Source organism: Panulirus ornatus, chromosome 68, assembly GCF_036320965.1.
Source record: "Panulirus ornatus isolate Po-2019 chromosome 68, ASM3632096v1, whole genome shotgun sequence".
NCBI classification, from domain to species: Eukaryota; Metazoa; Arthropoda; class Malacostraca; order Decapoda; family Palinuridae; genus Panulirus; species Panulirus ornatus.
The window spans coordinates 6395692-6411158 of NC_092291.1; the positions used below are offsets into that span (position 1 = coordinate 6395692).

At 38.2% G+C, this 15467-nt stretch overlaps 1 protein-coding gene across 4 annotated transcripts in view; it reads right to left on the reverse strand.

Annotated features, from left to right (window-relative positions):
• The window catches only part of l(1)G0020 (RNA cytidine acetyltransferase l(1)G0020), a 62139-nt gene that overhangs the window by 39303 nt on the left and 7369 nt on the right, over positions 1 to 15467 (reverse strand). For 3 of the 4 annotated variants that reach the window (XM_071659654.1, XM_071659656.1, XM_071659653.1), the window contains exons 4-10: positions 14599 to 14783; positions 13328 to 13550; positions 11277 to 11391; positions 8875 to 9086; positions 4888 to 5160; positions 3708 to 3878; positions 1814 to 1990 (exon numbers count right to left, since the gene is read on the reverse strand). In XM_071659654.1, the coding sequence (XP_071515755.1) occupies positions 1814 to 1990; positions 3708 to 3878; positions 4888 to 5160; positions 8875 to 9086; positions 11277 to 11391; positions 13328 to 13550; positions 14599 to 14783 (1356 nt within the window). The remainder of the gene's footprint in view (positions 1 to 1813; positions 1991 to 3707; positions 3879 to 4887; positions 5161 to 8874; positions 9087 to 11276; positions 11392 to 13327; positions 13551 to 14598; positions 14784 to 15467) is intronic. The other variant, XM_071659655.1, reaches the window with a different exon arrangement.

Here is a 15467-nt window from a genome sequence, read left to right on the forward strand (position 1 = left end):
TGATTGCCATTTCTCGCTTAGCAAGGTAGCGCCAAGGACAGACAAAGAAAGACTACATCCACACGCATCCATTCTCAAGCTGGCAAGTGCAATGAACCAAATCCACAGCACCCTATCCACAACCTTTCCGTGCTTTGCCCAAGACACTTCACATGCCCTGGTTCAGTCCATTGACAGCAAGTTGACCCCACCATACCACAGAGATCTAACTCACTCCATCCCAGGCAAGCCCTTCACCCTCCCGCATCCTCAGGCTCCAATCATTCAAAATCTCCTTCATCCTTCACTACATCCCCTACCCCTAACTTGGTCTTTCTGTTCTCCTTGCTTCCTTCACTTCCGACACACATATCCTCTTTGTCAGCCTCTCCCTATTCACTCCTTCCACATGTCCATACTACTTCAGCAACCAACCCCCAACCAACAACACAAAACTTATTACCACACATCTCTCTCATCCTTTCATTACTAACTCAATGAAACCATTTCGTGCTAAATACTGTCCTCAAACACTTCACTTCCAACAAATCCAACCTCCTTTGTACAGCCCCATTCACAGCCCATGCCTTACACCCATTTAATATTGTTGGGACCATCATTCCCTCAAACATACCCATTCTTACCCTCCCAGATAACATTCTCTCTTCTCACACATTCATCAGCACTCCCAGAACCCCCATCCCACGAACTGCTTCTGCTTCCATGGGTCCATTCACTCCCAGATATCTAAAACAACTTACTCCCTCTATCCTTTATCCACTTAAACTCACATACAAACCAACCCATCCTTCAACCCTACCAAACCTAATAATCCTGCTCCAACTCACATTCAATTTCAACTCTCTCTTTTACACACTCTTCCAAACTCAGCCAGCAACCTCTACAGCTTTTCACTCAAATCTGCCACTAGTGCTACATCATCAGCAAACAACAACTGACCTACTTATGCATTCCTTTATTGAATATAAAAATATTTTTATCTCAGACACCTTCCTTCTCAATCCATAAATAATGACACCTTCTTTATCAGTCTATAAATACTGAACATATTTCACAGCTTACATCTATAAATCAAAACACACGCCTTTTGCACCTCAAGGCTGTATTCCACCTGGGAGCACAGTAAGGTGGGCTTCTTTGAGTTGGAAAGGTCTTCACTAATGAAGTCCACCAGCAACACATTTACCAATGACTTGAAGTCTACTGATGAGGTTAGGACCACTGGACACAAACCTTCATCAAAAATGGTTTCTTGCCAATGTTTCTGCCACCAGCAGGTGAAATACAGGAACACCAGCTGCTGGATGTGCCTGACTTTTTTTTTCACCGCAGGAACCACATAAAAAGGGTCCTAGGGATGTAAGATTCAAGATCTGCTTTATACACATTTATGTACATTCCATATACAAGTACTGTACACTTTTCCCTTATGTATATTTTCTTTACAATCTCTCAAGTGATAAAAATGTGATCTAAACAAACATCTATCTCTTTCAGATTAACGATAATAGTCCTTTTAATTCCTCCAAACACTGCAGTAACGTGAGACACCTGGCCTTTATATAACGGCACTATCACTGCATCCATCAATACTTGGGTGCCTTATCAAGGTTCCAAGCCTTTAGACATACTGGGAAAAAAATATCCAAATGCAACTTAAGAAACCTATGTTCCATTCTTTTCACAGAAAGGAAAATGGCTTAACAAATACACTACTTCATAGCTTTCACAGTAACAATATAAAAAGAAATTTGCAACTAAGATAAATAATGAACATTTAACATGTACTTTCTGTAAGAAATATTCATCCTACCTGCACAACACTAATAACTGGGGGTAAGCAGTTCCCCTTTGTTTCTTCCTGTGGTGGTAACAAAACAAACAGATGGTGTGCTGGAGCATCAGACAGTGTCTGCATGTCATCTGGAGTATTGCGGTAATGGGATGATACTAGAAGACTCATTAATTGTGCCAAGAATTTTTCTGATACCTGAAATACACATCAAAAAAGCAGCAAAATCTATAGATTAATAATTCTGAATAAAAAACGAAATAATCATTCGATTTATGAATAAACGCTCTCTTTAGCTCTTTTTTTTCTTTCAAACTATCCGCCATTTCCCACGTTAGCGAGGTAGCGTTAAGAACAGAGGACTGGGCCTTTTTTGGAATATCCTCACCTGGCCCCCTCTGTTCCTTCTTTTGGAGAGGAAAAAAAAGAAAAAAAAAGAAAAAAAAAGAAAAAAAAAAGCTCTATGTTAGAGATATCCTTCCAAAATCAGAATCACCACAAGTATATATTACTGCAATTCATCACCCTTCTCATTTCCACTTGGATTTCCCTTGGAATCTGTGGCACTACCTTAACTCTAGTTCTTTCTTTCAGTCAATTTTTCAATACAGTCTTAGCACATGCCCATACCACCTCCATTTCAACATTTGTGTTACCAGTTACTCTAACAATATTGCTTATCTGTGTATACATCAATTCCACATGGGAGCAAAGTAGGGTGGACTCCTTAGAGATGGAAAGGTCTTCAACAATGAAGTCCACCAGCAATACAAATTTATCAGTTTCTATCCCTCTATAGCTATTACTTTGGTTTTTGCTCTTGAGAACTGGGTGCTTGTGCCCCATTACTAGCTAGACCATGCAACCCAGCAAGCTGCTGCATCATATGAATACTACATGGCCATTGGCAACTCAAGGGTGGGCTGTTTTGATAACTGCTTCTTCTCTACATGTTAAAGATTTTGGAACTCTACCTTCTCATGTCTTTCCCAAAAAATGACCTGGCACATTTTAAAAGACTGGTTTTTCACTTCCTCCAAAATTGTAAATATTTTCCCTTGCCTTTTCTTTTTCCCTTTCATAATTCTCTCAATATTTCAATTAGAGCCTGGCCTTGATGTGGACTTCTGTCTGTGCTGTCTGACTGGAGCCTTCAACATAAAAAAAAAAAAAAAAAAAAAAAGGCTACAGTGAGCTGCATCATATCTTCCTGTAAACTTCCCTGTACCTCCAAACTGTTTCCCAGCATCAACTTGTTCTTACAAACTTAGATACACCTACAATCTCACATCTTTGCTCTTCCAATGAGATCTAGAAATGTACCTTTCTTTCTACAATATCAGCCATCTCAAATGTAGTACTTAACTGTCAAGCTCCTGTGCATTCTCCATATCCAGTCCAAATACCCACATCTAAATCTTTTTTTGTGCCTAACTGCTTTTCCCAACTTTGTGAGGAAGCATCAGACACCCAAAGATGAACAATGACCTTACTTGTACATATCTAGCCTCTAGCTGTCATATACTATGTACAAAAACAGAGTCTAATAGCCAAAGCTAACCTCACAGACTACTCAACAGCTTCCCATTAACATTTCCTCCCTGGTTCAGCCCATTTCAGGAGCATTGCCCCCTGTATACCATATCACAGAAATTCTTTTTACTTACATACACATCTCATGCTCTGAATGTTAAGACCCCAATACCCCAGAGCCTCCTTTACTTTATACTTCCATCCTTTTCTTGGCCTTCCCCTTCCTGGAAACTTTGGTATATCCCAGTTCTGCAAGTCAACAAGGATATCAATGCCCAGTTTCCTCTAGGCAGACATGTTGTCCTGAAATATGTCATAACAGCATTGAAAATCCAATCTACTTACAATACAATGTGGACAGTGCGTTATATCCAGTACAAACCTTGTGGTAGCCAAAGAGAGTGTCTCTGTTGACATAAAACAACTGACAGTGACTAGCTGGAGGAAGGTTAGAGGGAGGGGTAAGTAGGTTTGCCTCCAAACATAGCAGCTGATGCAACCATGCTTCGACTGGATCACCATTTTTGTACCGAATGGATTCATCTAAGGTAATCTGTAAATACATGAAGATTGGAAACATACCAGGAAGGATAAAGACCATGTGTGTAATTGCTATTCATGTGTTACAAAGAGAGAGTTTTACACTTACGTTACCCCATCTCTTAACTTTGTATATATGTATGTACTGTCTTTACTCCTATACATATATGTGCCAGGAACAAACAAATAGATGCAATATTCACTCATCTATTCTCTATCATGTGCAATGCACCGAAATCACAGCCTCCTATCTGAAATCAGGCCCAACAGACCTTTCAAAAAAACTACATGTGAATATTAGAAAAATAGTCGAACATATTCATACAAAGAAAAAACTTATCATTCTAACTCGTAAAATGGTCATATTTTCAAACTATAATTGGAACGATGTGGTATACCGGGGTTGATGTGCTGTCAATGGACTAACCAGGGCACGTGAAATGTCTTAGGTAAACCATGGTAAGGTCTGTGGGGCTTGGATGTGGATAGGGAGCTGTGGTTTCGGTGCATTACACATGACACCTAAAGACTGAGTGTGAACGAATGTGGCCTTTTTTGTCTGTTTCCTAGTGCTACCTCGCTGAAGTAGGGGGTAGCGATACTGTTTCCTGTGGGGTGGGATAGCACCAGAAATGGATGAAGGCAAGTATGAACATGTGCATGTGTATATATTCCTATGAGTCTACGGGGAAAATGAAACACGAAAAGTTCCCAAGTGCACTTTCGTGTAATAATCACATCATCAGGGGAGACACAAGAGAGAAATATGTACATGTCTGTGATGTGTATGTATATGTATGTTTATGTGTATATGTATATGTATGTATATACGCGCATATGGAGATTTATGTATATGGATGTATATGCGCGCATATGGAGATTTATGTATATATATGTGTATATGAATGGATGGGACATTCTCCGTCTGCTTCCTGGCGCTACCTCGCTGACACAGGAAACAGCAATTAAGTATAACAAAATAATAATAATCATAAAAACATTAATTTCTAGTCATCAAATACCTCATGCAAAACTCTACCAAGTTCTTCTTTTTCTGACTTTCTATTTGTAGGATTAACTTCGGTGGATTTGCCTTTGGACTGGTTCCTGAGTTGATCAATCAACTTGAGAGAGAGTGATCTCCCTGTGCCTTCATAACCAGACACAGTAGATGACAGGAAGACTAGGTATGGACCCAACAGTTTATGCACAAGTGGAAGGGGAATGGCAGCAGCTTCATCAATTACCACAAGTTCAGCCAAGCTAAGACTGTTGCTCTCACCTGGTGCAATATACTGCAAAAATACCATTAAATCAGAACCATTTGTTATGACAGAATTCTAGCACAGTTTATGGATGACATAATGAAAACTAGAATTACAGTTAATTAATGTGATCCAAATCTCCCTTTACAATTACACTTACAAATATCAATGCAGTATTCTAACTTAAGACAGATGCATTCATCTACAAATGAGAGGCTTTACAAATAAAATATCAAACATGACATCGACTGTCTGATCATCACGGACAAGTAAACTAATAATTCTAACAAATGACTTCTCCATAGTACTTGAACTACTATACTAGTGGAAATGAATTGGTTAATTCCAAGTTATTAAATATGGGAGAAGATATTCACATCTTAAAATCACATTATACAACACATAAAAAGAATGTCATTTTCCATGAAAATCAACAGGTTTCTTTCTCTCGAATATCACAGACCAAGCACCCATCTGTTGAACACTATTCCCATTCAGGGCAACTGCACATAAAATGATTAACTAATCACTGCATGACAGGTTAAGTGCAGCACAGATCAATTTAAAGCTCATCTTGTAAGTGCCATACACCAACCTATCAATTGGATTGTGAATGCTTTTGCTTTTAAGTGTCTTATGAAGCGTCAGAACAAGAGTAGGTAAGACAAAGGGATGGCCCTCTGACAATTGACTGTCTCTTTTGTTAGCCATCTGACAGACTGTCTCTTCTGTGAAAGTTAATCATCCACAGTAGCTGTCTATTAACTGTAAAATTGATGACTCTTGAATAAAATGGGAGTTGGTACCTTTGTTCTAATCTCTTACCAAAGATGTCTCCCCTTAACCTTCAATTCTAACCATAAAACTGGGCTAAAATTATTCAAGAAGCTATAAAGATTCATGGAACATATGATAAAATCTATGACTTCTAAATAACCATCTAAGAAATGGTGCCAAACAGGTTTTGTACAAATACGTTTCCTATAATTTTCACCATAAATTTCAATACTGGACTTACTGATAAAGTAGTTGTTGAATTAAGGAACTATCAGTCTAAGCTACATATATTCATATATTTTTTTTCATACATATTCACCATTTCCTGCGTTAGCAAGGTAGCGTTAAGAACAAAGGACTGAGCCTTGGGGGGAATATCCTCACTTGGTCACCTTCTCTGTTCCTTCGTTTGGAAAATCAAAAAAACAGGGGGGATGGATTTCCAGCCCCCTGTTCCCATATATCTATATATCTAATGAATATTTTGGAAGAAAATTCAGAAACTGAAAAGGAATATAGTAATCAATCAAGCCCATAAAATGAAAATTGATAATTTCTTATCAGGGAAATAATAGTGTTGCAATCAGGATATAAATGTCAAACTAGGGAATTATTTACAGAAACAGAATCATAAGTGGTGCAATAACTCTTAGAATCATAACTGATGACTATTACAGAAAAATCTGCAATAAGAAAGGTGATGCCTAGCATACTATTTTCTTCCTGGCAAGTGGAAACTGTCCTGCATCTTTTAAAATTTGCTACCTAAATTCATCCATTGAAATATCAAGATACATTAAGGGAAAGAGATACAAAACTCTCAAAAAATAGAAGCTTCTTAAAACTGGAATAAATGGGAGGTCGGAGGTCATCTAATTCTACTCATATTCATGATTTTGTCCCAGTCAGTGATTTGAAAGATTTTTTTTTTTTTTTTTTTTTTTTTTTATACTTTGTTGCTGTCTCCCGCGTTTGAAAGATATTTCGTAATAATTCCAGTTCCCTACTGGTTCAAAATTTTGTGTCAGAGGGCAAGATAAATATCAAATCAAGGATCTTCATCAGCTGCCAAAGGTCTCAGTGTACTGCCCGTATAGCATTTTTCTTGCTTATGGTAAAAATGCTATAGTGCACATCTGTGTGTGTGTTAGTACATATCAGTTTGTATGGACATGCACTTTGAATAATGAAAAATCTATGCTCTCCAAAAATTCCATAAAATCATCTGAATTTTCTCCCTGCCAAGCAATATCCCTACTCTTGTTCTGATGCTTCACAAGAAACTTACAAACAAAAGCATTCACAATCCCTTTGGCAGGTTGGGGTACAGCACCTACAAGATAAGCTTTAAAGCAATCTATGCTTCACTTAACCTGTCATGCAGTGATTAGTTATTAATTCTGTGTATAACTGGCCTGAATAGGAATGGTGTTAAACAGATGGCTGCTGGGTTTATGACATGCTACTGAAAGAAAGCAGTTAATTTTCATGAAAAATTACATTCTTTTTCTGTATGTTGTATAATGTTATAATTCTTAAGATGTACATATCTTCTCCATTAAGTAACCTGGATTTGACCAATTAATATTGTACTGCTCTTTCCAGCATGTGGGTAAATATCCCACAGATGGGAAGTGTAGCTGATCTACTGTATGGCAACACAGATTGGTGGCAAGGACAACACCAACACTAATATCTATGTTCCACCACCATGTATGACAATTTTGAAATCAGGAATTCCTATTTGACTTGTCTGTAGTGTTTGGTATAAGAAAATAAGAGAGACAGACCATACATGCACCATCCACGGTTAAAGTGTTAAGGATTCCCCAACACCCCACCAAAAAAGAAGTAGATGGTATAAAAAAAAAAAGACCGTATATGCACCATCCACAGTTAAAGTGTTAAGGATTCCCCACCCCCCCAAAAAAAAAGAAATAGAATCTTCTAAACACATGTGTGCAACTGAGATTGTAATGTACCTCAGTGATCACAAGAAGTGCAATTGTGCAATTGTCACCTTAAACGACTTACTCTTTCTTATTCAGTTTTTATCATATCAACTGCATTACTTTAATATATATGTAAATGACATCTGTAATATACTATAAGCGCAATATGTGAAGAAAAAGGATTTCAGTAAATTATCACATCTTTCCATCCTGATTCTTACCAAAACCACCTATCCACATTTTCCTTTTTCTCTCACATTTTGAGGATAATGCACTCAAACATTAGTATAGATCTGAGAGGTCAGAGTGTATGTGACTAACAAAAAGCATCATATCTATATCTAATAAGCTTTACCATGCATTCATATTGAGGCTATATAATTAAATGTATCAGCTAATTCCTCTATAAACACTGTAGTTACTACAGATTTCTATTCTCATTTGTGCTGGCACCCATATTGCAATCATGCACACACAGTCCTCCAATATATCCCTGAACTGAATCTTTACTTTTTAATGTTCAAACCCAATAAAATAACTCTTTAAGTCCATTCACAGTCATTCTCTTCCTATCAACAATGACCTTAAGATTACAGTACATCTGTTACTCTAATCACTTTCCTCTTTGCAACAAAAAATATTCTACATTCCTGTCTAATCACTTCTACTTCCCATTCTTTCCTCCTCTCATGAAATCTATCAAACAATGCATGTAATGCAATTCATTCATCAATCCATCAGCCCAAAATCTTACTTGCATATGATAGAACCTGATCAAACAAGCTAACTTCTTCCTCATTCTTAGTTTTGAAAGGCTCATCTACATGCTTACCATCTATCCCCCCTCTTGGATATCACTTTCTCTGCCCCACTAGTTTACTGGATTTCTGATCTCTAATCATTCAATCTATCACTAAATAATTTAGTCTACTATTGCTCAAAAACAACCACAACTGTAATGGTACTTTTTCTTTCTCCAAACTTTTTGAGTCAATAAGCACAGGTAATTACCAACCTGGATAATTTGTTGCCTATCCCGTGTCACTACAACCCTCATCACGCACTTGCTGAATTGTGGGTCAGATGAACGCACAACCTGATAGTTCAAGTGCTCTTCATAACCCATCTTATTTAAGCTCTTGAGAACAAACTCAAACAGGGTGTTTAAGTTTTCAGGACTTGGAGAAGTGACAAAAATGTTGGAGTAGCCAAAGGCAATGGCACCAGCTGATTAGGAAAAAAAGAAAGTTTTAAGATATACTCTTAAATTCTATCTCTCCATTCATTTCATACTAAACTTTTCACAAATATGTTATTAGGTTCAGTTGGGTTGAGGGACAAGTAAATTGGGAGGTAAGTTTGAATGGAGAAAAACTGGAGGAAGTGTGTTTTAGATATCTGGGAGTGGATTCAGCAGTGGATGGAACCATGGGAAAAGAAGTGAGTCACAGGGTGGGGGAGGGGGCGAAAATTCTGGGAACACTGAAGAATGTGTAGAAGGCGGGAACATTATCTCGGGGAGCAAAAATGGGTATGTTTGAAGGAATAGTGGTTCCAACAATGTTATATGCTTGCGAGGCATGGGCTAATGGTAGGGTTGTGCGAAGGAGGGTGGATGTGTTGGAAATGAAATGTTTGAGGACAATATGTGGTGAGGGGTGGTTTGATCGAGTAAGTAATGAAAGGGTAAGAGAGATGTGTGGTAATAAAAAGAATGTGGTTGAGAGAGAAGAAGAGGGTGTATTGAAATGGTTCAGTCACATGGAGAGAATGAGTGAGGAAAGATTGACAAGAGGATATATGTGTCAGAGGTGGAGGGAATGAGGGGAAGCAGGAGACCAAATTAAAGGTGGAAGGATGGAGTGAAAAAGATTTTGAGCGATCAGAGCCTGAACATACAGCAGGGTGAAAGGCATGCAAGGAATAGAGTGAATTGGAATGATGTGGTATACTGGGGTTGATGTGCTGTCAATGGATTGAACCAGGGAATGTGAAGCATCTGGGGTAAACCATGGAAAGTTTTGTGGGATCTGGATATGGAAAGGGAGCTGTGGTTTCGGTGCATTACACATGACAGCTAGAGACTGAGTGTGAACAAATGTGGCCTTTGTTGTCTTTGCCTAGTGCTACCTCGTGTGTGTGTGTGGGGAGGAGGGTGTTATTTTCATGTGTAGTGGGGTGGCAATGGAAATGGATGAAGGCAGCAAGAATGAATTTTGTATATGTGTATACATGTATAAGTCTGTGTACGTATATGCATGTATACGTTGAAATGTATAGGTATGTACATATGCGTGTGTAGGCATTTATGTATATACATGTGTATGTCCTTTCATCTGCTTCTTTACACTACCTCGCTAACACGGAAGACAGCGACAAAGTATAATAAATAAATAAAAAATATATTAATGAAAAATCCTAGATTGTCTTTTCTGAACAGGAAGCTGATCTCAGAACTGTCTAGTTCTCCAGTGGATATCAAAGGCTATATGTCATTTGGCAGGGCAAAGATATTTTTGACCTTATTTTACAAGTCCACCTAATTAAAAAACAAACCTATACCAGTTCTAAAAAATCAAGATGTCTTTCAGTGCTTATACAACCTGTGAACAGCAGAGAGACCTGCACCTCTCAATCTGTGTTGATAAAAGTCAGCAAAGCCTTCACAAAGTAGGAATTCAAATTACCATAGTGGTCACTTCCTAAACCAGTTGCCAAGAGCCCAATTATCTTGAGCTATTCCTATTACTATTCTATTGTTTCTATCAATGCTGAGCATTTTGGAAGAATTAAGTTGAAAGAGAAACAGAAGTGTATTTCATTCATCAAACTAAGATAATGCCAATGAATTACCTAGATCACAGATGAGGAGTACAACGATAAATCAATTGTATGATATATGGAGGATATCCCAAGGATGGGGAGAAAGAATGCTTCCCACGTATTCCCTGCATATGACAGAAGATGACTAAAAGGGGTGGGAGTGGAAGGCTGGAAATCCTCCCCTCAAATTTTTGCTTTTCCAAAAGAAGGAACAGAGAATGGAGCCATGTGAGGATTTTCCATCTAAGGCTCAGTCTTCTGTTCTCTATGCTACCTTGCTAATGTGGGAAATGGCGAATAAGTATAAAAAAATGGAGGAGGAAGCATATGGAGGTAGATGCCTGAAACAAAACATTCATTTCTGTGAAATGGGCAATCTTAATGTTATATCTATAAATATAAAAGAATTAAAGATTATCAATGTATTTAAGTGGGGACTGAAGAGAAAAAAGTACTACCAACATCTCTCCTTTGTGTTAAAAGATTAATAAGAAGGGTAATGTGAACATAAAAATTTGCACTAAAATGGAAAAAAACCTAGCTGTAGTAAAGCAAGTGGAGTAACAAGCAACATATCACAACAGAGCCACAAACCTATTGATATTCCAAGTGCTGCAGATTTGCCTCGCCCTCTCCCAGCTGTAAGTGTGACTGTAGTGCACAGTGTCTTTTCTGTGATAGCAACTACAAACTGCAGCACAGATTTAGCCTAAAAAGGAAAATTAAATCATGTTTTTCAGTGAATTAACATATTTTACCAAAACCTCTAAATAATAAATTTGACAGAGATGAACTAGATATTAGATATTGTAAAAGGATATCTTACTAGACAGTATGAGCGACTGTTTAAAAGGAAAAAGTTGGAATTATATGTGAACAACAGTAATGAGGAACAATATGGGAATGAGATGATATAATCTGGGAGTATGTTTGAATGATGAAGACCTAAAGGAAAGGGAGTGCTACAGGTACCTGGGAGTGGATTTGGTAGTAGATGGAATTATGGGGTGCTGAAGTGAGTCACAGAGTGGTAAGGGAGACTAAGACCCCAGGCTCATTGCTTTAATTCATGTTTATCCTCAAATTCCTCCTTTCACACACCCTCCTAAACTCAGAAACTAGCTTTGCTTTGGCAGTTTCTCACTCAAACATGTTTTTCATGCCATGTCATCAGCAAAGAGTAAATGACTCACTTCCCTGGAGCCCCCATTCCTTAAAAGCCTGCAGACCTGCCCCTATCTCTAAGACTTCCACATTACCATCCTATCCATAAACTGATCAAACAGCCATTGTAACATCACACACTCCTGATGCAGACCCAATTTCTGGTACCACTCATCCTCTTCTCTTCCTACTCACACACATCCTTACTCTCCTAATGAAAACTTTCCTCCTATACCATGTATTGGTAACACCTTCCACGGAGCCTCTCTATCAACCCTATTATATGATTTCTCCAGATCCATATATTCCACATACAAATCCTTTTGTTTCTCTAAATGTGTCTCACACAAAGTCTTCAAAGTAAACAAACATCTGAGCCATACCTCCTCTTGAGCCATACATCCTCTGTCGCTCCTGAATCCATTCTACTTCTCCCCACTCTAATGCTCTGTGTATGCCACCACCCTCTCAACCACTACTCTAACATATAAAACCCAATAAATCTAGACATTTGTCCCCCTTCCCTTATAAAACATTACACAGGTATTCTGCCAATCCTCAGGTACCTCATCTTGAGCTATGCATACAATGAAAATCCTACCTAACTAAAAAATCATGCGCAATCCCATCCACTTAATGTGAGACAGCATCAGGAACAGAAGAAAGAGTGGCCTTATTCGCTCACATCTAGTCTCAAAATAACTGACTTTCTCACTTAAGTAACTGCAGCCTTCTTTGTACACATCCAATCTCTAGATGTCATGTATATATACCAAAACCAGAGCCAACTATTCACAGCTAAGCTCCACAGACTTCTTAATCTACATTGAATATTTCTTATGCCCTGTTTCAGCTCATAAACAGTACACCATACATACCATGATGTTTTGTTTCTTCCTATCCTATCAATGCTTTGCATCTTCATGATGGTTCAAGCCTTGATATCATAGAGCTTCATTTAGTCCATCTTTCCAAATTCTACCTCTCTCTCCTCCTTGTTCCCTCCACCTTTGACCCACAACTCATTATCAATCCCTTTTCATTCAACATTTCTAAATGCTCATATCACTTCTGTATACCATGATTGGGTTCCTCAATGCTCTCTACTAAATCCTTTTGACAATATCAGTTCTCAGAGATATTTACTAAATTGCTAGTTTATCTTTCTGTTCTCTTCTCATCAATTACTCTTCTTCAGACTACGTGGATAAATTGCAATACTGGTGACATCTTTAGAATTTAAGTGTTCACTCTCTATAATGCAAAGCAATTCTTAGGTTAATCTTTCCAGTGCTGCTGTTGAGCTGATTACACTATATCTGTTTGGTTAATGAAAAGTCTGAAGTCATTTATCAGAAAGGGTTCTAAAGGGACCATATCTTTATACATGCAGGAAACAACTATTGCATTAAATCATAAATGAAGAGTATATTTTCTTCCACAACATGAGAACAGCAGGATGAATAAGAAACCATAGTTACCTGATCTAGAGTCTTACAAAGATCTATTAACAGCCCTACTGGAGGATTATCCTTAAGTGACTCCTTCAGATCCTTAAGTTCCTGATCTTGAGGGGAAAGTGGAGACCTGATAGAAACTGAGGGTACTGGTTGTAGATCCCTTAAATGTGATGAGACTGGCAGGATGTGTAGCTGATCATCCATCACCACACAAGTAGAGCAGGATGCCAGTGACAATATGAATCTGAAGTAGACAATCAAAGAAATTCTGGAGGAAATATACAAAGACTGAACTATCTAATTACAAAATGTCATGCTCCACACACACACAGTAGCCTGTGTAAAATTTCCTCCATACATGTCATTATCTATGACCAGCGCTCACCAAGCCATACTTAGTTCATCACCATAAATCATTCATTTATAAACAATACACATCTCTGTTTCCCAATTCACTCTCTGTTCTCTCACCACTATTGTATTCTATATGAAAAAAATGCTCGTGTCTATCAGTCCTTCGTCTGTAGACAAAACAGGGAAGTTGCCAGACACACACCTGCCAATAACTAATCCATTTCCTTGGCAGGATAGAAATCATTTGACTGCTGAGGTGATGGTGGGGTAAGCAGTTATATCACTGAACAATGCCATGCACTCTTCAGGGTGCCGTGGCCAGAGAGTACCAACAAAAAACTACCATGAAGGCAGAGATAGTATGTGCCATGCACTGTACTGCATATTTGTTGAGCTATTCTGTTGCTCTCGATTGACACCCTTTTAAGAATTTTTCAAACCATTCCTCCCTTTTACCCTTCAGCTTTGTTTCACTAAAGAGCAAGAACATCCAAGTTTCTTTTCTCAATCATACTACCCATCTCTCCTCTCTTCTCATCTTGGTTACATCCACACACATATCTAGACACCCCAGCCTGAGTCTTTGAGGAGGATGAGCACTCCCTGCTTGGCTTCTTCTTCTGTTCCATCTTTAAAAACCGAAATACAATTGAGTGGAAGGTTGTTTCACTTCAAAACACTGAGCATGAACTGAGGATATGTATGAGTGACCTGATCAGCTGTAAGTATCCAATCACCTTATGGAATTAGGAGCAGCTTTAAAGATAATACATGTATAGACAGAAGGATATGTGTTGAAATTATTACAAAAATATGATGCTAAAATATGATAACATTTTCATAATGGAAAACCATCAAATGCAAAACTAAATGACTGTAAGTCATCAATGTAAAAGAAAAACAAAAGCTCTCTAAGTAAGTCTCAGAAAATCCCATACCTTTCATTGAATCTGGGAACAACAAACTGATGAGCCTCTGTGCGGTACCGAGCATGAACATCCATACTAAGAGTGTAAAGCTGCCGAAGTGAGGTCACAGTCTGAAGGAGTATCACAATAATCCCACCACCTTCCACAGTTTCCATGGTGCGGCACAAGATGTTGGGAGTTAAAGCTTCAAAGTCCTGTGACAAGTTTATAAAGTAATAAACCTTAGTTAAGAACACAGAAAAAAGTTCCAGTGGTCTATATCCACCTCTTTAAACCTCTTTTGTTATTTCCTAAATCAGTAGTTAGAAGGTTCAAGCAGATTCTAGTCTAAATACTAATCACTGTACTTCTGTGGCCGATCTTCCATATATGTACTTCAAATTCAATATGAAATCTTGTTTATTCTCTTCTCACTATAAACCTAAACAATCTCAACACTGACCTACAATGCACATCCCATACCTCCCCAAAACATCCTCATTCCATATTGTAAGTAATTACTGTACTTGCCCAATCTCTTTTACTGGAAAAACTACACTTACTCCTCCCTCAAGACCCCCTTCTATGGGCTCCTGCAATGCCTAGAAAGCCTGCCACACTCACTGAGTGTGACCATAGGTTAATTACTGTTGTGATTTTATGTGACTGTTTAGTTGGGGGCGAGTGCAGGACAGTTAAGAAGTGTATGGTGTCTTCATTGTGGAAGTTGCTTACTGGGTATGAGAGAGCTTGTGATATATTGAACCCACATTTGTAGTGATGAAACTATGGATGGTGTCCCAGGCCTAGATGAAAGTGTGACTCATAAATGTCCAGGGAGTGCAGTTTCAGATGGAAGTATGTCTGCTGAATTAGGGTTCAAGACTGGATTGGAGGTT